Here is a 23,615-nt window from a genome sequence, read left to right on the forward strand (position 1 = left end):
ACATAATGTGTGAATTTCATTTTGAAATGGTAATACTTTGATTTCAAGTTGTGTCATTTTGAACAGGGGATTTTACTTCAATGAACAAATTATCTTAGCTTTATGTGTATTGTATCCAAGCAATTGGAAAAAGTGTTAGAGTTTTGAAAAATTTGTAATTTGATCATTGTGTCTAGAGTTTTGAAAAATGACATCAAAGTTCCGAAGTTAGTGCCAAAGTGATTGTAAAAAAACTGTAATATGATCCTTTATGATTCCTCCAAAGCGAGTTATGGTTTGTAGGAACGGAACACACTCTGATTTGCAGGCGCCATGGTCAAGCCATGTCAGTCCCTGCATGAGAATGGGGCATTTTAGAAGTAGGCCATGCTTTTGTGCTTTGTCTTATGAATTGCCCTTTGGGGATAATAAAGTTGTTATTGAAATAGTTTACTACAGTCACGTGATCACAGGGTCCTAGAGGTATACAGCACTTCAAGATAAACAGATAAACAATGTCATCCTCCATGGAGTCTTGAGCATAAAATATAGAAAAAGGACACAAAGTTATTAAGAACCATCTTAGTCCCTGCCCACGCTAATAAGTTATCAAAATCAAATATATTCTGGATTCTTATGAGTCACTGGAAGTGCAATTGTTTTTTTATTCACATAAAACTCCATATGAATTGACAGGATCAGAGTGGGTCCCTAAGATGCAGCTGAACAGGGAATTGGTCAACGTGGTTTAGAGCTCCTCACCACTCCTCTCCGCCTATACTAGTCTACACTCTGATTGGAAATAGGTAGAAGAACGTAGAGAGAGAGAGAGAGAGAGGTAGAGAGAGGGAAAGGGGGTATGAAGAAGAGCGAGAAGAAAATAAGAGAGAGAGAGAGAGAGAAGTAGAGAGAGGGAAAGGGGGTATGAAGAAGAGCGAGAAGAAAATAAGAGAGAGAGAGAGAAGTAGAGAGAGGGAGAGGGGGGATGAAGAAGAGAGAGAAGAAAATAAGAGAGAGAGAGAGAGGTAGAGAGAGAGAGAGAGCAAGAGAGAGAGAGAGAGAGAGAAAGAGAGGGGAAGAATCTCTCCAAGGACACTCAGAGACAAGTAAACCCGAGACGCAGAGCACCACTCTTCTCCAGGCGTCAACAGTATGACCAGAGCAGCACTGCTGTTTGAAGTTGTGACAGAGGAGATACAAAAGAGTCTGGAACTGAACTCTCTCTCTCTCTCTTTCTGTGAGGAGAGAAAGAACAAAAGAGAGAGCAACAGAGAGAGAGAGAAAGAGAGAGACAGAGAGAGAGAGAGAGAGAGAGAGAGAGAGAGAGAGAGAGTGCAGACAAAGAAAAAGAGAGAGACCCTACACCTGACAAACGTTCCTATCAATCTTTCCTTACCTCTGTCCTTTCTCCCCCTTTCCTCTCCTCTCCTCCACCTCTTTACCTCTCTCAAGTCATCATGTTTTCACAAGCTGTTATACTCATTTCCCTGTTGTCCTTTCCCTCCTTTACTTCCTCCTGCTCCTCTTTCTTCCCCTCTTTCTTTGTCTTTTTCTTGCTGGTAGGAAATCTGCAAGGCTTGCTCATCGACGCCAGCCAAAGTGAGTTAATCCTCTCCCAAAGCACCTTAGCAACGCTCCCTGGGAATTTAGAGATGCTAAAAAAACACACACAGACGATAACAACGACAACAACTGTGCTTAACACTGGGCTCACTGTTGGCAAGAGTGGCCACATCTTGAGATGTGTGTGTTTCCGTAAGTAGTACAGAACAATCTGCAGCGGTGTGATAACCAGAGATCTCTCCGGAGTGTGTGTGCGTGGCTGTGTCTCTCTCTGTGTGTGCCTGGCTGTGTCTCTCTCTGTGTGTGTGTGTGTCTCTCTCTGTGTGTGTGTGTGTGTGTGTGTGTGTGTGTGTGTGTGTGTGTGTGTGTGTGTGTGTGTGTGTGTGTGTGTGTGTGTGTGTGTGTGTGTGTGTGTGGACAGGGAGAGGTACTGTGCCTATCAGAGCAACATGCTGGTAATGACTTTATGTAGTCACATGAGATGCCTATTATCATGTTCCTGTACACAGTCTGTCTGGGTGAAACGACACCTGTATAGAGACGCCCCACAGAGTAACACACCATGTTCCTGTACACAGTCTGGCTGTACAGGCACATGCAGAGTAACACACCACACAACTAACTACAACATCACCCTGTAGCACTGCTTCTAATAGCAATCAAATCCTGTGTTGGTTTCCAGTCATTTCAAATCCCAGGTTGGTAGCAGCTAGATAGACATAATATGTGTATTTCTCTGTGTGCATGTGTGTGTGTGTGTTTTTCTTCTTTTTTCTAGTGTGTGTGTGTGTGTGTGTGTGTGAATACATGCATGTTAACAACAGGGTGACGGAACACAGTCAACTTAGATGACTTCACTTTATTTTGCATTTTATTAATATTTCAAGGGAAAGATTTACAGTCAATCCTCAAAATGGACAGAGGCAAGACTTCATCAACAAAAATGATTTTGATTTCAACTTAATACGTTGATATAAAATCTTTAATACAAATCCATAAAGATGATTGTCTGATTAAGCCATTGTTGATGCAATCAAAATCTCGACATTGGATTAAATGCTTAAATCTGCCACAGATATAAACACTGCATCAAGCATCTCCCAGATAAATTACATTCATTAAAAAACACAAGCTTAAGGAACAGATTTCAAATGAATGAAAAACTATTGAAATGACATATTATAGTTTGTTTGTGACCTCACATAACAGTTTCCCTCACATTTCCTCCTGGTACTCTACAATGATCCTCTATTTTAATTCCCTCTCTAACGAAACTGAGATTTTCTCCTCTGGCTTCAAGGGGAGGTGACAGAACGCAATTTGAAAGTGTTTTTAAAAAATGTATTGTTTATTTTGTGGTATCACTCAAGGTAGAAGATTTGTATGACTACAAAATGTACGCTGTGTCTTGGCCATGAGCTGTAGTGGAGAACGATGAGTGGTAAGACTTCACTGGAGAGGAGAAGGATGAGTGGTAAGACTTCACTGGAGAGGAGGAGGATGAGTGGTAAGACTTCACTGGAGTGGAGAACGATGAGTGGTAAGACTTCACTGGAGAGGAGAAGGATGAGTGGTAAGACTTCACTGGAGAGGAGAAGGATGAGTGGTAAGACTTCACTGGAGAGGAGAAGGATGAGTGGTAAGACTTCACAGGAGAGGAGAAGGATGAGTGGTAAGACTTCACTGGAGAGGAGAAGGATGAGTGGTAAGACTTCACTGGAGTGGAGAACGATGAGTGGTAAGACTTCACTGGAGAGGTGAATGATGAGTGGTAAGACTTCACTGGAGAGGAGAAGGATGAGTGGTAAGACTTCACTGGAGAGGAGAAGGATGAGTACACATTGCTTGTCTTTTCTCCTTTATCTTTATAGAACCTCTTCCTAGGTGCTAACTAGCCCGGATGCCTGTCAGTTTGCCAGGCATTGGCTGGTCCTTTGTAACTGCCCTGCCAAACCGGAGTAAGCTGGTGGTGTATGTATGAGAGGATAAACACAGCACTTACTCTCTGGTCAGGGTGCCAGTCTTCCAGTCTGTCTCAGTCTGTTCTAGCTAGCTGTTTGGCATGCAGGGCTGGCTGACTGTTCAAATAGACTGAAGGCTACAAAATGTTTGTTAGTCACAATTTGAGGGGGTTTAGAAATGTTAACATGCAGAGCGCTGCTGAGACATAGGCCAATAGAGGGAGACAGGGTATTTACATAGGAGGCAGGCTAAGGTGTGTGGGGGTAAGGAGGGGGTGGGTGGTGTGAGGGACGGTTGGGGTGAGGAGTGTAGGGAGTGATTAGTGACAGACAGGTTGGAGGATGGGTATGTTCCAAAGTGGTTGGGATGAGGTACATGGGGAAAGTGTAAGGGGGTTTGAGTGAGGTGTGTTGAGGTGTTGGTACATAAGGGGAGTCAGTGATGTGTGTTGAGGTGTTGGTACATAAGGGGAGTCAGTGAGGTGTGTTGAGGTGTTGGTACATAAGGGGAGTCAGTGAGGTGTGTTGAGGTGTTGGTACATATGGGGAGTCAGTGAGGTGTGTTGAGGTGTTGGTAAATAAGGGGAGTCAGTGAGGTGTGTTGAGGTGTTGGTACATAAGGGGAGTCAGTGAGGTGGTTTGAGGTGTTGGTACATAAGGGGAGTCAGTGAGGTGTGTTGAGGTGTTGGTACATAGGGGGAGTCAGTGAGGTGTGTTGAGGTGTTGGTACATAAGGGGAGTCAGTGAGGTGTGTTGAGGTGTTGGTACATAAGGGGAGTCAGTGAGGTGTGTTGAGGTGTTGGTACATAAGGGGAGTCAGTGAGGTGTGTTGAGGTGTTGGTACATAAGGGGAGTCAGTGAGGTGTGTTGAGGTGTTGGTACATAAGGGGAGTCAGTGAGGTGTGTTGAGGTGTTGGTACATAAGGGGAGTCAGTGAGGTGTGTTGAGGTGTTGGTACATAAGGGGAGTCAGTGAGGTGTGTGGGGGTGTATTGCAGCTAACTTCAGTCTAGATTATTTGAATGATAAATATGGGCATTAGATAACATGAGATAACATTAGGTAACATTAGCTACTTGGGGGATGGGAGGAAATCTGGGGCTCTGGCGATCGTTGACATTTTTCGTACGGTCCTGTCGCCGTACAGCAAATCTCCTCCTGCTCATCGTAATGACGGCCTGCCAGCCAGCCAGATGGGGCTAGCGCCTGTCTGTCAATCACAGGTTTCCATGGTGATTCATGGACAGTCCCTCATGACAGTCCTCATATTGGACACCCTGGAGAGAGAGGGGGAGGGGGGAATTAGTGAGACAGACCTCTAAAGGTCAGCAGTCAGTCAGTCCAGCCAGCACAACAGTATGTATCTCTCCCAGTCTCTTGTGTGCACACAGAGTGGCAGGCTGTGGGGCAGAACACATACAGTAGGTCCAATAATGGACCAGGTAGAGTCATTATTTACTACTCATGTACCGTAATTGTACCTCCCATGCTTAAAACAACAAAATATACACAAGCCAGAAGAGCGCATACACACACACACATGCTAACACGCACGCACACACGCACACACACACACACACACACACACACTTAGAAAATAATAAATAGAATCCCATTTCACCTAGCTCTGCTAAACTGTCTGATAGCTGACAACAGTGTAATGGACTAGAGTTATCATAATTATTAAAGGCTACTTATACCCTGTCTCCTGAGGGGTTTGTGTGAAGTACACATCCCTCACAGGTTAGAATCTGACCCCATCTAAATGTCCCCGGTTGTTGATCACTAGACCTCACAAAGGTCAGAGGTCAGGGAGTCAGACAGCTATCAGCAATGTGCAGGGCTGCAACATCAGGAAACCACTGTTTCTTATCACCACTCATTGACCTCCCCTTTCCACGCCACTTTGGAAATAATCACTTGCCACTCAGACATCCTTTACAGCAGTGTGTGTGTGTGTGTGTGTGTGTGTGTGTGTGTGTGTTTTTGTCTGTGTGTGTGTGTGTGTGTGTGTTTTTGTCTATGTGTGTGTGTGTGTGTGTGTGTGTGTGTGTGTGTGTGTGTGTGTGTGTGTGTGTGTGTGTGTGTGTGTGTGTGTGTGTGTGTGTGTGTGTGTGTGTGTGTGTGTGTGTGTGTGTGTGTGTGTGTGTGTGTGTGTGTGTGTGTGTTTTTGTCTGTGTGTGTGTGTGTGTGTGTGTGCGTGTGTGTGTGTGTGTGTGTGTGTGTGTGTGTGTGTGTGTGTGTGTGTGTGTGTGTGTGTGATTACATGCTCAAAGATTTTCCAGCAGCAGTGCTCTAAAAGGATTAGCTACTGTATATTGGCAGCAGAAAGCACTGTGCTTCATTCTCTCAGTCTCTCTCTCCACTGGTGTTGATGTGAATGGAGAACACATGGAGGACGGCTGACACAAAACACTCTGACCCATTAAATACCTTCGTTTTAAACCATTATCACTTTATTCCCAATCCATAGACGGATCATTACAGAGGTCATGGTGACATCACTAATTTCTGACCTTGTTGGCCTACAGAAGCATTCATAGAGATACAGATGAATTAAAGGAAAACCTCTACACAATCTGATGATCTTTACATCTCTCTCTTTCTCAAACACATTATTATTATTGTTTTTCTCTCTCTCTCTCTCTCTCCCTCTCTCTTTCTGTGAGGAGAGAAAGAACGAAAGAGAGAGCAACAGAGAGAGAGAGAGAGGGAGAGAGAGAGAGGAAAGGAAGGAAGGAAGAAAGAAAGACCTTGCAGATGTGGCTCTGTGGGGGAGTAAACGCTGGGGAGGAATGAGTGAGCGGGTGGAGAGACAGACGGACAAGCTCAGAGCCCCATGCCAACACCAAACGGGACGAAAAGTGCCCTCATTTCACTGTGACGTGGTCTTGAAGTAATAACGCGCTGCTCCCTATCCCTCCCTTTCCGTGCGCCTCCGGGCATGAGCACCTGCTGCCATCGACCGTCCGAGCGAAAGCGAGCTGTGAGCGCTCCCATGTCTGTACCAGCCCTCCTAGCAAAGCCCCCCCCCCCCCCCCCCCCCCAAAAAAAAACTCGCTGTCTGTTTACAATGAGCCAGTCCTCACAACAACAAATAAACCGACTCAAGGACCCCCACGAGAACAATGAGTGATCCATGAACATCACGTATTTTGGTTCTCTTCTCTCTCCCTTTATTGGCAGCTCGTAGATGATAGCTCTGGACTGCAGCGGCTCAGACGCAATCCGCGGTATAAGTTCGCCCCAACACACAAAACAGCGAGCAACCATTGGAGGAAACATACAGGTGTGGTTGGAGGAAACATACAGGTGTGGTTGTCTGGTTGACTCCGGGAGAGAGGTGAAATAAAGGCTCGCTAAAATCTATATAAACTGTCTGAAGAAGGCCCATTGGTCCAGAGTTTTGGTGACCAATTTGGTTTTCATACAACACGTGAAAATCATTCATCACGCCACTTGAATATTGTCATGATTAAACTCAGTCAACTTTGCTATAGGTCATCATGCACTCGACTTCTGAAAAATCCTCCAACGTTGCCTGATCGAATAGCCTATATATTTTTCTAACAATACATTTTTCAATGAGGTGCTGAGAACAAGGTGCTGAAATTACATAATGTCAGTCGCCATCATTTCAGCACTGGATAGCTCCCGTCCAGCCAGAACAATATAAAGCACGCACAGATAATGATCTCCGTTTCTAATCTTGTGGCCTAAACCAGTGCTTTACACAGGCTACAGGGGCCAGGCAGAAAGAGAGGCATGGGATCATATTGATCATGTAGAAAGTTAAAGTTATAGACATAGGCCCATTACAGCTTGTCCCAAAGTTTGCCCCAACTTCCTTTCTGAACTTGGTTACACTTTAGGTCTACACATTTGATAAAGTTGGCGATTTACTCTGGTCTGGTCATGCACTGGCTTGGATCTGAGAGTATCGCAGTTATACTAGCATTGAGATCATGAACAACGAGATCATGAACATTCGGAATCTCTGTTCGCCCCCTTCGCCTATCTGGGTCAGCAAAATTAGCATTGTCTGCTCTGCTTGACTGACCAACGCTGCCGGTGCGGGGAACTGCTTTTGTTACCCACTCATCCCAGGGGGCAGCACTCAGGTGAGGGCACCGGAGAGAGGAGGAGTCAGATTATTTCAAAATTCCTTTTCATTAGACCTATAATAAGGCAACTCTTCCAAAGATACTACAAAGGAGGTGCTCAAAACAAACGAAAAGTAAGTTTCGTTTCGTCAATTTAATTCACAGTCCTGCGCTGTTGTGCGTCACACTAGAGGAATACTGTGTGTTGTACTTGGTCGCCAAACAGTGACAGTTCGTTTGCCGCGCTGGGCTGATTCCATGCCTTCCTCCATTACTGTATGTTGCAGTGGTGGGAAATGAGTTCCGCGAGCTGCTGGCGTGCTGATTACCGCTCCTTAGGATCCTCTGTTTCTCCTTGGTAATTGATAGTTAGGCGCTGCTCTAATCAAATATGCCGTCTGTCTCCAAGATAGAGACCTATAGCCGGCCAAAATCACAGGCTTGGACGCAATGCAAGTTAGCTGGTTATTCTGCTACCAATCGAGGAATAATTGAAGGAGATTTTGTATTGTACTTTTCTCGTTGTTATATCAAAACTGTGGACAAAGGTGCTTTTGTATGTGTTCTTTCAATACGTTTTGTGAAAGTTAAAGATATTTCGGTTTAGGCCTTATTTTTCTTTTCAAAACAACAATCATAGCACTGCTGTCTTGGAAATGTCTTAGACATTTTTGTTTGTCTCATTAAATTGCACGATTTATTTTCCTTTCATTCACTGATGGGTAGAGAGACAGGCCTGTTCTAAAACACGCCAAAACTCTGTCCTCCTCAAACGTCTTTTCTTTCTACCCTCAGACCCCTTCTAAAAAAACATTCCCCGCTTCCCGCGGTGCGTTAGGTTTTGTGTGGTCCCGGCACTGTCCCGTTTTTGTCACTTGTCTGACGGGTTCTCCGGTCCCCTCGCACCTGCGTCGCTGCCGGGTCCCTTCAGGAATGCGATGGGGCTTGTAATCGCCTTTGTGGGGGCATTGAGTTGTACGGCTGAGTGAAACTTCCTAACCTCACAGTGCTCCGGTCGCTGAATGGGGCTCAGCGTGGAGCGGCTCTCCAACCCACCGTCGCTGCCAAATTCCAACAGTGGCGCTCACAATCACTCCCACACAGGCCCCTCTACCACCAGGCAGGAGGGATGGAGGGAGAGGAGGGGAGTGAAGGGAGGGGAGAGGGGGGTGAAGGAGGAGAGTGAGAGGAAAAGAGTCCATAACGATCTCTAAACAAATGACCCAGTCAAGGCAAAATGTTTCTCACCATCACTCTCCGGGATGGACGGTGAAAACCGGTTTAGGCCTCAATTACATTATGGGGTGTAGCCTTGGGCGATTGCTTTGTAAATGTAGACGATATAGCCTTATACTCACTATATTATAATTTTCACTGGGTCACCATTGGCTTAAATTCCTCAAATAAAACCATAATATAAAGAAGAATTCAAAATGTGGATGATTAAACATCAAAGTTCAATCATCAAGACAGTAATTTCCCTAACTGCATGCTTGCTTTTAGTTACTGTCTAATTGAAATTCTTCTGACAAAGAGTTCAGAAGCATAGACTACAGAACATCATCCCTCCTATTCAAAATTGCTGTGCTGTGAGAAAAAAAACAGGTTAGTGTTTTTCGTCATGAAAAACTGGAAGCAGCTCTGCAGAGTGGTGTTCTGGATACAGCTTTGCAGAGTGGTGTTCTGGAGGCAGCTCTGCAGAGTGGTGTTCTGGAGGCAGCTCTGCAGAGTGGTGTTCTGGAGGCAGCTCTACAGAGTGGTGTTCTGGAGGCAGCTCTACAGAGTGGTGTTCTGGACGCAGCTCTGCAGAATGGTGTTCTGGAGGCAGCTCTGCAGAGTGGTGTTCTGGAGCCAGCTCTGCAGAGTGGTGTTCTGGAGGCAGCTCTACAGAGTGGTGTTCTGGAGGCAGGTCTACAGAGTGGTGTTCTGGAGACAGCTCTACAGAGTGGTGTTCTGGAGGCAGCTCTGCAAAGTGGTGTTCTGGAGGCAGCTCTGCAGAGTGGTGGTCACTATAGCTGGCACAGCCACGAAGTAATAAAATCAGATTTTAAACCTAACCCTAACCCTAACACTAACCCTAACCTTAACCCTTACCTTAACTCTAACCTTAACCCTAACACTAACTCTAACCTTAACCCTAACCTTAACCATACTGCTAATCATAATGCCTACAATAATGCCTATCATTTTTGTTTTAATTTATTTGTACAATATAGCCAATTCTGACTTTGCAGAGAAAAGCAGCATTGCAAGATAGCAGGAACCAACAAGAGTAAAAGTTTTAACATGAAAAATCTAAACGTTCTGTGTGTGTGTCAACAGCCTGTTCCATAGCATGCGTTTCGGTGCATTACGGCCTGTGCTCCAGCAGCGCCATGCAGTGCTGGACAAGGCAGCAGCAAGATCAGCCACGCCGCGCTCCTGGAAGAGCGCAGGATTAAGAGGCAGCAAGATTGTTAAACATGTCAACGTGTAATTGCACGATAAGGCGCTCGCGAGGAATTCATTGGCCCAGTTACTTTCCCAGTTGCTTTCTCTATTCCGCGCTAATCTCACCCGGCACATTCGTTCTGTGCAATCTGTCTCCGTAATCTTCTGCGACAGAGCGGGCACCGAGAGCAGGCAGCTCGGCTGATTTTGGGGAGGGGGTGGGGGAGCGGAGAAAATATGCCGAGTCGTGATAAAGTGACGCTAATTATCCCCATTTAGGACAGCGAGTGCATGGGATCGGGGCTTTACGGGCGCGGAGTGTGCGCCAGCGCTGATGGCTTCCTAGCCCGGAATATATCGGTGACTACAAGATAAGAGTATTTATTGGTCAGGCCCCCTCCCTATTCCCCTATTCCCTTCCAAAACCTCCCCATCCCCACCTCCCTCCCACGTCCCCATCTGTGGTTGAGTAGGAAATTATTCGGGTTAAATTTACCAGAACGCTCCTCTTTTAGCCTGGCGATGTGGCGTGACGTGCCCCACCTCTCTGGGTTTTCAGCGTTAATCTGTGTCGCTTTACATCTGCAGATAAATACAAATAGACACCAAGCGGGACATCCTATGCGCTCCTCCGCTGCGTAGGAGGGGAGCTCTGCATACACCACATCTTTTTTTTCAACTGCAGAAAAGTACGTTTGGACCCTAACCCGTGCATACTGGCCATACACCATATCACTGTCTGGTCCAAACTTACTTTTCAGCGTTTAAAAAATATATATAAGAGAAAGGTGGAGGCCAATTAATACATTATTTTTCATTGGCCTCCACCTGCCTCCTGGGGTGTAGGCTCTAAAGTAATCTACACCCATAATTAATGTAAATGACTGCAATACACCTGCATGTAGGCATATAGATGTGCATAGGACTACAGTATAAGATGATTCACTCGTTTTCTAAATGATGAAATAATTTGCTATCCCTGATTGGGGCATTTTCTTTCATCAGCTGGTGCTAAATTAAAAATAATGTCCACATCATACTGTAAGTTGTGAAACAATGAAACACACTTAATATTTACGTTTCCATAACCTAAATTCCACCCAAAATGTCTATACACTTAGAAAAAAGGGTCCTAAAAGTGTTATTTGACTGTCCCCATAGGATAACCCTTTTTGATTCCTGGTAGAACCCTTTTTGATTCCAGGTAGAACCCTTATGGGTTCCAAGTAGAACCCTCTGTGGAAAGGGTTGTACATGGAACCCAAAAAGGCTCTACCTGGAACCAAAAGAGATCTACCAGGAAGCAAAAAAAGGATATTCTAAGGGTTCTCCTGTGAGGACAGCAAAAAAAAAAGTTTTGTTTTTTAGATATCACCTTTTTTTTAAAGTGTATACTGGCCCTACAGCCAGCCCTGTATGGGACAGACAAAATAACAATTATAATGCTGTTTGGGGCCTGATCTTGATCAACCAAAACAACAATAACCTGAAACAGGATTTAACAGTGACTGTTTATACAATCCTATTCAGGCACAATAGAAAATACCATACTCATAAAATGTCTCAATGCACCAGAGATGTTTATTCCAGGCTCTTTGGTGCATTGACACAGACAGCCCTATTATTATATTTTGTCCCCACTAATTGTTCTTTTGACCAATCACATCCAATCTTTTCACATACGATATTTTTCAAAGCTGATCTGATTGGTCAAAAGACCAATTAGTTCCCAAAATAAATCTGAATTTGGCTGCCTGTGTAAACGCAGCCTTTGAGGCACAGAAAGGGACAGCAAGGCCTTGAAGTGTGTCCTCGTTCTCTCGTTCACCCCTCATGGAGGGAATGGACTAGAGTGAGACAGATGGAATTCCCTCCCCTCTAGCCCATGCCTACTCCCATACATTTACACCCATGAGAGTGATGGAGCAAATTCTCACTTTAGGGAGAAGCGTATGGAATCATATCACAGGCTGAGAGAAGTTCCCTGAGGTCATGTCACTTGTTGCTGATTACAGTGATGGCAAAGACTAGGGCTGGAAGTTTCTACTGTTCATGTGCACTGACCAAACCTCCCGCCCTAGCAATGATATTACACTGATGGCAAAGACTAGGGCTGGAAGTTTCTACTGTTCATGTGCATTGACCAAACCTCCCGCCCTAGCAATGATATTACAGTGATGGCAAAGACTAGGGCTGGAAGTTTCTACTGTTCATGTGCACTGACCAAACCTCCCGCCCTAGCAATGATATTACAGTGATGGCAAAGACTAGGGCTGGAAGTTTCTACTGTTCATGTGCACTGACCAAACCTCCCGCCCTAGCAATGATATTACAGTGATGGCAAAGACTAGGGCTGGAAGTTTCTACTGTTCATGTGCACTGACCAAACCTCCCGCCCTAGCAATGATATTACAGTGATGGCAAAGACTAGGGCTGGAAGTTTCTACTGTTCATGTGCACTGACCAAACCTCCCGCCCTAGCAATGATATTACAGTGATGGCAAAGGTTAGGGCCGGAAGTTTCTACTGTTCATGTGCATTGACCAAACCTCCCGCCCTAGCAATGATATTAGTGTGGAGATGTATTTGACAAGCAGATAAGAACAACAACTACAGTTGAAGTCGGAAGTTTACATAAACCTCAGCCAAATACATTTAAACTCAGTTTTTCACAATTCCTGACATTTAATCATAGTAAAAATTCCCTGTCTTAGGTCAGTTAGGATCACCACTTCATTTTAAGAATGTGAAATGTCAGAATAATAGTAGAGATAATGATTAATTTCAGCTTTTATTTCTTTCATCAGATTCCCAGTGGGTCAGAAGTTTACATACACTCACTTAGTATTTAGTAGCATGCTTTTAAATTCCACAAGCTTCCCACAATAAGTTGGGTATATTTTGGCCCATTCCTCCTGACAGAGCTGGTGTAACTGAGTCAGGTTTGTAGGCCTCCTTGCTTGCACACGCTTTTTCAGTTCTGCCCACAAATTTTCTATAGGATTAAGGTCAGGGCTTTGTGATGGCCACTCCCATACCTTGACTTTGTTGTCCTTTAGCCATTTTGCCACAGCTTTGGAAGTATGCTTGGTGTCATTGTCCATTTGGAAGACCCATTTGCGACCAAGCTTTAACTTCCTGACTGATGTCTTGAGATGTTGCTTCAATATATCCACATAATTTTCCTACCTCATGATGCCATCTTTTTTGTGAAGTTCACCAGTCCCTCCTGCAGCAAAGCACTCCCACAACATGATGCCTTTTTATGGCGGTTTTGGAGCAGTTGCTTCTTCCTTACTGAGTGGCCTTTCAGGTTATGTCGATATAAGACTCGTTTTACTGTGGATATAGATACTTTTGTACCTGTTTCCTCCAGCATCTTAACAAGGTCCTTTGCAGTTGTTCTGGGATTGATTTGCACTTTTCTCAACAAAGTACGTTCATCTCTACGAGACAGAAAGCGTCTCCTTCCTGAGCGGTATGACTGCTTCGTGGTCCCATGGTGTTTATACTTACGTACTATTGTTTGTACAGATGAACATGGTACCTTCAGGCATTTGGAAATTACTCCCAAGATGAACCAGACTTGTGGAGGTTTTGGCTGATTTCTTGTGATTTTCCCATGATGTCAAGCAAATAGGCACTACGTTTGAAGGTAAGCCTTGAAATGTATCCATAGGTACACCTCCAATTGACTTAAATGAGGTCAATTAGCCTATCAGAAGCTTCTAAAGCCATGACATCATTTTCTGGAATTTTCAAAGCTGTTTAACGGCACAGTCAACTTAGTGTATGTAAACTTCTGACCCACTGGAATTGTGACACAGTGAATTATAAGTGAAATAATCTGTCTGTAAACAATTGTTGGAAAAATTACTTGTGCCATGCACAACTTAGAGGTCCTAACCGAATTGTCAAAACTGTAGTTTGCTAACTAGAAATGTGTGGAGTGGTTGAAAAAGAGTTTTAATGACTCCAAGCTAAGTGTATGTAAACTTCTGACTTCAACTGTGTGTTTCATGAACATATAAAGCTGCTCCCAAATAGGAAGTCACTGTCATTTCAAGTGTTTTTAAGTGATCTTAATGATTGTATGAAACACCAAATGATTCTATTCTAATTTTTTATGTAAGTGAAACAACTAGTAAACAGCGTGACCCCTAATGTCCCCCCCAGCACAGCCAGAAGAGGACTGGCCACCCCTCAGAGCCTGGTTCCTCTCTGGGTTTCTAATCTCCACCTGGCACAGCCAGAAGAGGACTGGCCACCCCTCAGAGCCTGGTTCCTTTCTAGGTTTCTAATCTCCACCCGGAAAAGCCAGAAGAGGACTGGCCACCCCTCAGAGCCTGGTTCCTCTCTAGGTTTCTAATCTCCACCTGGCACAGCCAGAAGAGGACTGGCCACTCCTCAGAGCCTGGTTCCTCTCTAGGTTTCTAATCTCCACCTGGCACAGCAAGAAGAGGACTGGCCACCCCTCAGAGCCTGGTTCCTCTCTTGGTTTCTTCCTAGGTTCCTACCTTTCTAGGAAGATTTTCCTAACTGCTGTGCCCTGGGGCGGCAGGGTAGCATAGTGGTTAGAGCATTGGACTAGTAACCGAAAGGTTGCAATTTCAATCCCCCAAGCTGACAAGGTACAAATCTGTCGTTCTGCCCCTGAACAGGCAGTTAACCCACTGTTTCTAGGCAGTCATTGAAAATAAGAATTTGTTCTTAACTGACTTGTAAAATAAAATACGTCTGCATTGTTTGGGGTTTAGGCTGGGTTTCTGTATAACACTTTGAGATATCAGCAGATGTAAAAAGGGTTTTATAAATACTTTTGATTGATGGCCTCGTAATGTCTGCAGATGATTCTCAGTGAAGCACAAAAAGAGAAAACTCTCACTCACTTATCTCCGTTTGAAATCTCCCTCTCCAGCACAGTGATTTCATCTATTATGGTCTTCATTCATCATGGCACAGAGGAAAGAGATATAACATCTCATGCACACTAACTCATCTCCGAATGTTCAAAGGGTAAAGAACTAAACTTAAAAGCAATCCAACCACTGTGGTAACAAGAGGATACGACGACCCCCCCCCCCCCCCCCCCCCCCCCCCCCCCCCTACTGGATCAACCCCGTATTGTGGATCAGGCACAGTGTTTCGGCATTACAGCCTTCATCAGTGTGCTCGCTATAGTAGGTCTATGGCTGGGATGCAGATTGTGTCAACTACTGACTAAAGTGTTTTTTTGCATCCACACTGCTCCCTATTCAGGTAGGCAGGCTTTGTTTAGGGATTTAGGAAACAGACTGAACTTTGACCACTACACACATAGCAACAAAACAGCCAAGTTTGCACTTTCCTCCCGAATGGACCATTAAAATGACTTCAGCTTGTACTTATCAGGATCATCTACTCACAGTCAACGTATTCAAAAGTGGGAAATATTCGGTCACAAGAAAATTGTTCTAAAATAATCAGATGAAGACCTGCTGTGTAGGTCCATATACAAACTCATTTTGGTTTGAACAAATCATTATTAGAATCATAATAGGTTTAATGTTAAGTCCAATAATTTAGGACATTATGCTATTAATTAAAATTATATTAGGCTAATTTATTGGAAAAAATAAGCTACCAAACATCCTACAAATTAATTTGGTTTAAAAAACATATTTTTGGGGGGGGTGATAAAATACAGTATAGAGTATTTGAGGGAGCCTGACTAACTATACTTCTCCTTCTAAATGTACTAGTGGCATTTGGTGATCGCTATTTGTAATTAAAGCGTTACGTCCATGTATAGGCCTGTTTCATCCCTGGAGAATAAGACGTTTTTCAAAAAGCCACGGAAATCAGACAAAAATATCAACTCGAAACAGCTTTGCTCTCGTTTTTACAGGGCTATAGGCTATAAGAATGTATTTTATGTCATGTAGAAATATATAATAATATGCTACTTGAATAATACATTGCACATTTTAACAACATCATTAAACTTATACTACATCAGGGCTATTGTCTAACCAATACCTGCTGAATAGTCTTGTCAGTAATACAAGTATAATAAACTCTACTGCATGTAGCCTAACAGCACTCAAATTACTATGGGAGTTGAATACCATGAATAGAATAGAATCAAGAACAACAACAACAACACACATTACCGTATATTAAAACATATGGCATATGAGACGCGCATATCCTAAATGTATATTCCGAAGGACTATAGGAATACTGTGTCTCTCTGTGAAATCTGTGGACCCTGTTTCATTGGAACAACTTGCAAGTGACTTTACAAAAAGTATTATAAACCCATAAATGTAAACCCTGAGAATAGTTCGGGTGTACCATGGGACCGTCCTCTTTTAATCAAATGGCCAAATAAGCAGATATGCATAGGTAATATTATTAGTTGATACGCATTTTAATAACGTGCTTAATGTTACGGGTTTGCCAGAGACACTTTCCCCTTACAAAAACAACAACATTTACTGTGGCCTATCCGTAGCTTTGCGTCAGACTTTTTGATCATGTCCGTGTGTTTCAAATTAAACACAACTCAAATTGTAATTTGCAACCGAAGATAGTGAACAATAATGAAGCTAAGACTTTTTTTGTAGAACCAGAGCAACATTTGTGTGAAATTTATTTTAATTGTATTTCAGCGCAATCGCACCTCGTAAATTATACAATAGCAATTGCGCATCAGTCTTTTAAAATATTAAAAATTATTCACAATTTACAATAATTATTACAATAAAAATAGATCATTATGATCATAAATAGACATAGTATAAACGGACATGTTTACAAACGCTTGGGTAATTAGCAAATGGGGAAAAATCAATATTGACATTTTTTTTATGATTATGAAAACCATGTTATCTTATTATTCTATAACTTACAGTGAACCCAGAATAATACGATTATAGTTAACCAAATGTATTCATTCATTTGGCATCGCCCTAAACCACAAGTGGGTTTCATAAAAAGTCATCAAAATTATAACACAACAACCAATATTTGAACTCATATCCTGTGCGTAAGGGACTATATACTCCAAAAGGCGAAATGGATAGGCTAATTTACCTTTAATTTACAACATCACCATAAACATTCTGTACAAAATGCAGGTAGGCCTAGTTCCGTGATCATTAAAAAAAATATGTAAATATTTGGTTATGTTATTTTGTGTTCTGTCTGCAGTTTCCATAGTCTTATGAATAGCTTAATCTATATATGTGTTAACGGAACCGTTCCGTTCACCGCAGCCGTCGCACTCTGGTAATGCTGCGGCATTGCGTGGAGTCTACTTTGCACCGACGGGTCCCCGGGCTCTCCGGTCGGTAAATACATGCTTATCATCTCTCTCAAGTCTCCGGGGCAAGGGCCCCTGGAGTGAGTGCTAACGGGAGGGCTTACGCTCGGCTCTGACTTCACCAGCGACCCTAACGTGCTCATGGCAGCGGAGGAGGAGACGCCAGAGCTCTGGTGCTGCGTGTAGGTGATCCCGCCGTAGCCGGACGGAGAGGCGCTCATGTAGCCCTGAGAGTTCGAGATGGGGCTGTACTGGAGCGCCGACATGTCGTAGCGGTGCATGGGCTGGGGGTTGTGCGGGTGGTGGTGGTGGTGTGAGTGGTGGTGGTGCCCGCTGCCCGGGTGCTGGCTGTAAACTAGCTGCGCCTCCTGCATCATCGCCGCGGCCGCAGCTGCTGCAGCCACTTGCCCCGAGTACGCACCGTTCGCCCAGCCGTTCATGTGCGTGTAGCCTGAGCTGGCGGAGCCCCCGTGGCACCCGGGGCTCTCTAACCTCTGGCCGACCCCGGATGAACCCACCCCGACCCCCAGACCCATTCCACCACCGCCAGCCCCAGAGAGCAGGCCACCAGCCAGAGAGTATTTGTCCTTTTTCAGCAGGGTCTTGGTCTTCCGTCTTGGTCTGTACTTGTAATCCGGGTGCTCCTTCATGTGCATGGCTCGTAACCGCTTCGCTTCATCGATGAAGGGTCTCTTCTCCGCTTCCGTCATCACCTTCCACTCCGCGCCCAGCCGCTTGCTGATCTCGGAGTTGTGCATTTTGGGGTTCTCTTGGGCCATCTTTCTCCGCTGCCCACGGGACCACACCATGAACGCGTTCATTGGACGCTTCACCCGGTCCTGATTCGCTTTGGACCCGCTGTTCGGTCCCGTCTGCCCCGAATTTGTGTTCGTTTGGGGTCCAGGGGAATGGAGGTCCGTCTCCATCATCATGCTATACATTCACCTGGTTTTCAAACTTTCTATCAACAGAAAAAAATGTGTCTGATTCAGTCGGTGCGCGAGTCTGGCGGAGCAGGTACACACGAGGGATCAACAATTGTATACCTCAAAATGAGTGAAATGTAAACTTAATTAATAATCCAAGAAAGAGGGAATCTCAGAAATGTTCTGTGCGTGCTTTATCTCCTCTCCGGTTGTTGGTTCACATCCACTGACAGAATGCGCCTTTGAGCCACTTTCCCTGTCAGAGTTGAGAAGTTAGTTAAAGCGGCAGCCATACGATGTGCCTTGACAGCGGTTAAATGAGCCACGAGCGGCCAATGGCGTTCTAGAAGCAGAGAGATTTGCATGGCGCTCAGTCAGGTGACGCTGAGCTAGTGAAAGAGGAACACACTGGGGGAACATGGTGGAAAACATTGCGTGGGCATGAAATCTGAGTCCGTTTGCCATTGTCAATACTAGACTTCAAGCCTAAAAGTTATTCAACCGCATAGCCATTATACTGTCTAGGCCTATAGGGTAATAGGGGGTAACTAGCCCCGTTAAGAACAATGACTAATTGCTGCCACAAAAAAAGCTTCAATTGGATAAAAAAAAATGTATGTGTAAAAGGTCATGCTTAGGAGAAGAAAGGGAGAAAAGTAAAGCACCATTAATATCCTCACTATGAGGAGATTTGATGTAAAGTTTCTCTTTTTAACTCACCTGCACGTTCATTGTATTTGTTCTTTCTTTGTTGTTCATATTCCATATAATTTATTTATACAATTGCACTAAATATTATTTGAAAAATGCAAGATTTTAAATCCCAGCAGTCTTTAAAATGTAATTCAGGAGCAAAAGGTTTTCAATTGTCGTTTTTTAATTAATATACAATTCATTTGAATATAATATTGAATGGAATATAAATAATAACATTAAGTAACATTGGAATATAACATTTAATAACAGGGGATGCCAATTGAAAGCTCTCTCTTTACACATGAAATGCTTTGTAAAATAGCTAATAGGCTTTAAAGTTGTATTAACTGTAGTTATCAGTCCCTAGTGGAAACATTTTACAATTGAAATTAAGCTTCGTTATCTTTTTTAATGTATTTTATCTCAGATGATCTGGTAGTATGGTTGCTAGCTAGTACTAGCAGCTTATGCTAACTAGCTAGCTGGCTAGCATTTACGTCTAGTGAAGTTGCTAGCTAGCAAGTTAGCATAAACTAGCACTAATTTGGCTAGTCATTGTCTAAATGACAGGTAGAAACACATTTAAAAAAAAAACATTCTACCAGGCAAGTCAGTTAATAAGAACAAATTCTTATTTTCGGTCTAGGAACAGTGGGTTAACTGCCTGTTCAGGTGCAGAATAACAGTTTTAAACTTTGTCAGCTTGGGTGTTTCAACTTGCAACCTTCCGGTTACTTGTCCACCGCTCTAACCACTAGGCTACCCTGCTGCCCCAGAGGTACATTCGTAACCATAAAGGAGTAACTATCCCCCAGGGGGCAGTTAATCTCTTGTTGGGAGTGGCCCCAAACACAAAAATTATCAACATTTTTCTCTCTAAACAAGTGGATTATTTATTTTAAGGCTTTTCTACTTGCATATTTAATTTTTAAAAAAATGTGATCTAACTTCATTGGAACTTTTTCAAAATATCAAAACATTTGATTATCTCCAGAAGTTGTGATGACACAGCAAGAACAGTGACAGCCAGGGAAAATGTTGGGAAAATAATTTGGTGACATCTTGTGGTCTTGATGTGTATTATGGGGGGGGGGGGGGGGGGCAGTTACCCCCTACCACCCCTTCGTTTTAGAAGCTAGAGAAATTGTCATTGTTTAATGCATTATAAGTAAAATTGTGAGTATTGCCTGCATCATGTATGCCATATTTAGAAAGCCAATAGACTATTAGATGGCCACACGCACGCATGCGCGCGCACACACACACACACACACACACACACTGTATTGCATCATTAACCACAACCTAACCGTGCGTTAAAGGATGGCTTCATCAGATGTCAAACTTTTATGAACAAGCCACTGGAGTTGTGGGCTGCATGAAGAGATTTCACTATTTCTAATCAGCTGTTAAGGAGGCTAAAGCAACAACACAACACTGAATCCCTGGGGCAGATTGTAGATATAGACTGTCATTGCTGTCATCTGAAGGATAACAGCATGGGAGCCTACTGTGCGCCGTTATGTTCACATACATTTGGTTAACATACATGGACATCAATGTAAATAATTATCTGACAAGTTATAGACTTGGTGATAGAAACTACACCATAATTAGTTTTATTTAAAGATGTGGAAACACCACGCAAGCTAATGGCAATGCTGTATTTTGAATTACACGATTGGGTTAATAGTTTTAGGACTAAGCCTATATATACATAGTTTACAAGGCTCAATCCGTGCACATATAATTCACATTCCATAGCTGACCACCCGTGAAAGGCGCAATCAGCGGCTAATTGAAAGGCAAAACAACATACCCATTCCCCGCCGCGAGGCTAACGATTTAATCATTGTTCGTTGCTTTTAATTAGATTGATATAGCCTCCAACACGTGACAGAGATTATTCAGATGTAGATCTATCTATCCCTCTGCGTTCTGTAATATGGTTAAGGGATCTCACAATGGTGACCTGGCGACCCAGGTCTCATGGTTTACGGTCGAAGATTAGATATTTTTGGGGATGTGACACGCCGAGAATGGGCTACTGACACAAGCGCGCCAACCTAGAGCGCACTGATTCCACTCTTCCTAGATCAAATCGAAATAAATATGAGCCTCCCTTTTGACTTCATATCACAACTGTTGCTACCTGGCTACAACAACTAGGACTACTAGACTAATACTGACAAGGACAATTGTAGAAAATTGTATAACAAATAAGAAGCATAATAATAATAGGGCTACATTATAGCCTATAATAACACACTTTCAGAGGCCTGTTATTACCGGAAAACTCATGTAGGTCTAGATATAGTTTCGATGAATAAGAAAGCACATAATCCACAGAGACAGGTTTTGGACATTATAGCCTAATCTTAAATTTGAGATAACACTAACATGCCATTGAATTATCTTCACAGGCCTATAGGCTAATTACATTGAATTATTATTGCAATTTAACATATTCTAATAGTATGAAAATAGAGTTTTGCTGTAATAAACCATGGTCTGTTGTCTGATCTTTGGTTTAGCGATCCATTAAAATAACCCACAGGAGAAAATGTGCTGGATTGCATATATATATATATATATATATATATACATTTCTTCTTCTATAAGGTGTGTGAACTTCCCCTGTTTTTGAAGAGCATATTTGAACATCGACGTACATCTTTCTGGAAATTGTAGGCATACTTAAGGTTATTTTTGGCTATTTTTCTGATTAATTTCATTTAGCCAAAAAGTCAGATGAAAGGTATTAGAAATGGTCGAAATGACATATGTGCTGACATGGTGAGCTGAACACGTATTTCATCAAGGCAATGACAATCTGAATGATCTGTATTATTATTATCATTATTATTATTGGTAGGCTATTATAATTGTTATTACCTATTATTCTGACATGTATTCAATATTACAATGATAGGCTAAATGTTTTTTATCCTCGTTAACATAATCTCAAAATGTCTGTTCTAGAAATCAGACACAATTCAAACAGCCTGAAACCAAAGGGAAACCAGCGTTGAACATCGTCATTGAGGGATTAGCCTTTGGAAACGCAGTGCGACCCTCTTGGGTCATATTTACTTTCCCTGTCATTCTCGATCACTCGCCTCGCGCGTTAGAATTCTCCCTACTTCTTTATGAAACGCTACACACGCGCCGCTGCAGATGCACGCGCGGCGGCAAGGGTCACAGCAGCTACCCAGCCCCCTCAACCAGCCTAGTACAATACTCGTTATTTTCTTTCTTTCTTTGATTCGAATTATATTCTGATTAATGAGTGATGTTGGTGGACCATGCTGCCATCAACTATTGAATTAAGACTAAACTTCCACCTTTGCCCAAAGAAATGAAGCAAAATTAGGTTTTACCTATCACTCTTGCAATATCATGTGCTTGACATTAATGCCCTGAGGAGGTAGGAGAACAGAGACGTTGCCCGCCGTCCCCAAAGCAGGTCTTTACTTTCATCCCCTTCCGCGTTATTATAGTTATTTGTCTGGTACTCTGCCACTACTTTATATGTAGATTTCTACAGGGGAAATGTGCCTAATCCACAGCATGCAGTTTGGAAATGGTAATCATAGGATCCGATAGATTGTATGTTATTTTGTTTCGTGTATTATCGGTGGCTAATTATTTTCTATAATTTGATATTAATCTATCAAAACACAATTGGGAAGGATCCAGTTTCAGGTCAGGCTACGTATCAAACCGTTCATTTTTTTGCGCCTGTTACGAGGAGTACTGCAGGTCATGCGCGTAAAGACTCTCTTGAACTAGGGAGATTGTTGAATTTAGCATGGTTACAATATGACAGGGTTTGTGTGTGTGGATGAAGGGTTGGAAGCATTTTGTACACCATTTTGAACAAGCCTGCACACCAACTCGATTTATAGACGTTGCTTTTTTGATACATTTCTATGTTGAATGAACATTATTTATTATAGTTGACTTCCACAAGACTGACATTAAAGTGTGAAGCGTCGGATAACGCTTATACAACCAGGTGTTATAGCAAATGTGTTATAGTTGGTTGTTTATCGGGCATGACATAGTCATCTGTAGTCTGTTTGTGTTTTTATCAACCGACCCGGCTATCATGTGGAAACACCTGTTTCAGCGACAGAGATCCGGAAAGCTGCTTTATCTGTTGATACATGTCTGCCCTCTACGTTCAATTAACATATATCTAATGAAGAATAGGCTAAATCCAGCTAGGAGTAATTGTAAAGAGTCGAGAGCGCCTAGCGCATGCGTTATTTGGTCTGGTGTTCATTACGCACTCTGATTCCAAGACTCTCCGAAGCACTGAGACTCGCATTTGCCTCAAATTCAATTGAACAATACACAAACAAAAGTATCATAGTTTATATGCGTTGGTTTAAGGGTCAACGGAGTACATGGACTGACGAACCCAAAGTTGCAATTTATTCTATTTAACTATCTTAACTCATCATAAAACATATTGTTACACTAACCGTTTTCAAATACAAAATATTTAAGTTCTTCATAATACATATCTAAAAGGTATTTCTACAACAGCAACCGGAAAATGAACACGCGGCAAGGGAAAGATAGACTAACCAACCTCCTTGTGTGTAAAACAGCCGAGGTTATGCAAATTGAGGCAAGTCTCCCTG

General features: G+C 43.0%; 1 protein-coding gene across 1 annotated transcript; it reads right to left on the reverse strand.

Annotated features, from left to right (window-relative positions):
- Positions 1-2,400: 2,400 nt before the first annotated feature.
- Positions 2,401-18,726, reverse strand: LOC110520529 (transcription factor Sox-1a-like). Its single transcript, XM_090230323.1, has 2 exons — positions 17,446-18,726; positions 2,401-4,779 (listed from the first exon to the last, which is right to left on the reverse strand). Exons 1-2 carry the CDS (start codon positions 18,280-18,282, stop codon positions 4,720-4,722), a joined length of 897 nt encoding a protein of 298 aa, XP_090086449.1. The 5' UTR covers positions 18,283-18,726; the 3' UTR covers positions 2,401-4,719.
- Between the last annotated feature and the right edge of the window lie 4,889 nt (positions 18,727-23,615).

Source organism: Oncorhynchus mykiss, chromosome 3 (assembly GCF_057628025.1).
Source record: "Oncorhynchus mykiss isolate SJ-2025 chromosome 3, ASM5762802v1, whole genome shotgun sequence".
NCBI classification, from domain to species: domain Eukaryota; kingdom Metazoa; phylum Chordata; class Actinopteri; order Salmoniformes; family Salmonidae; genus Oncorhynchus; species Oncorhynchus mykiss.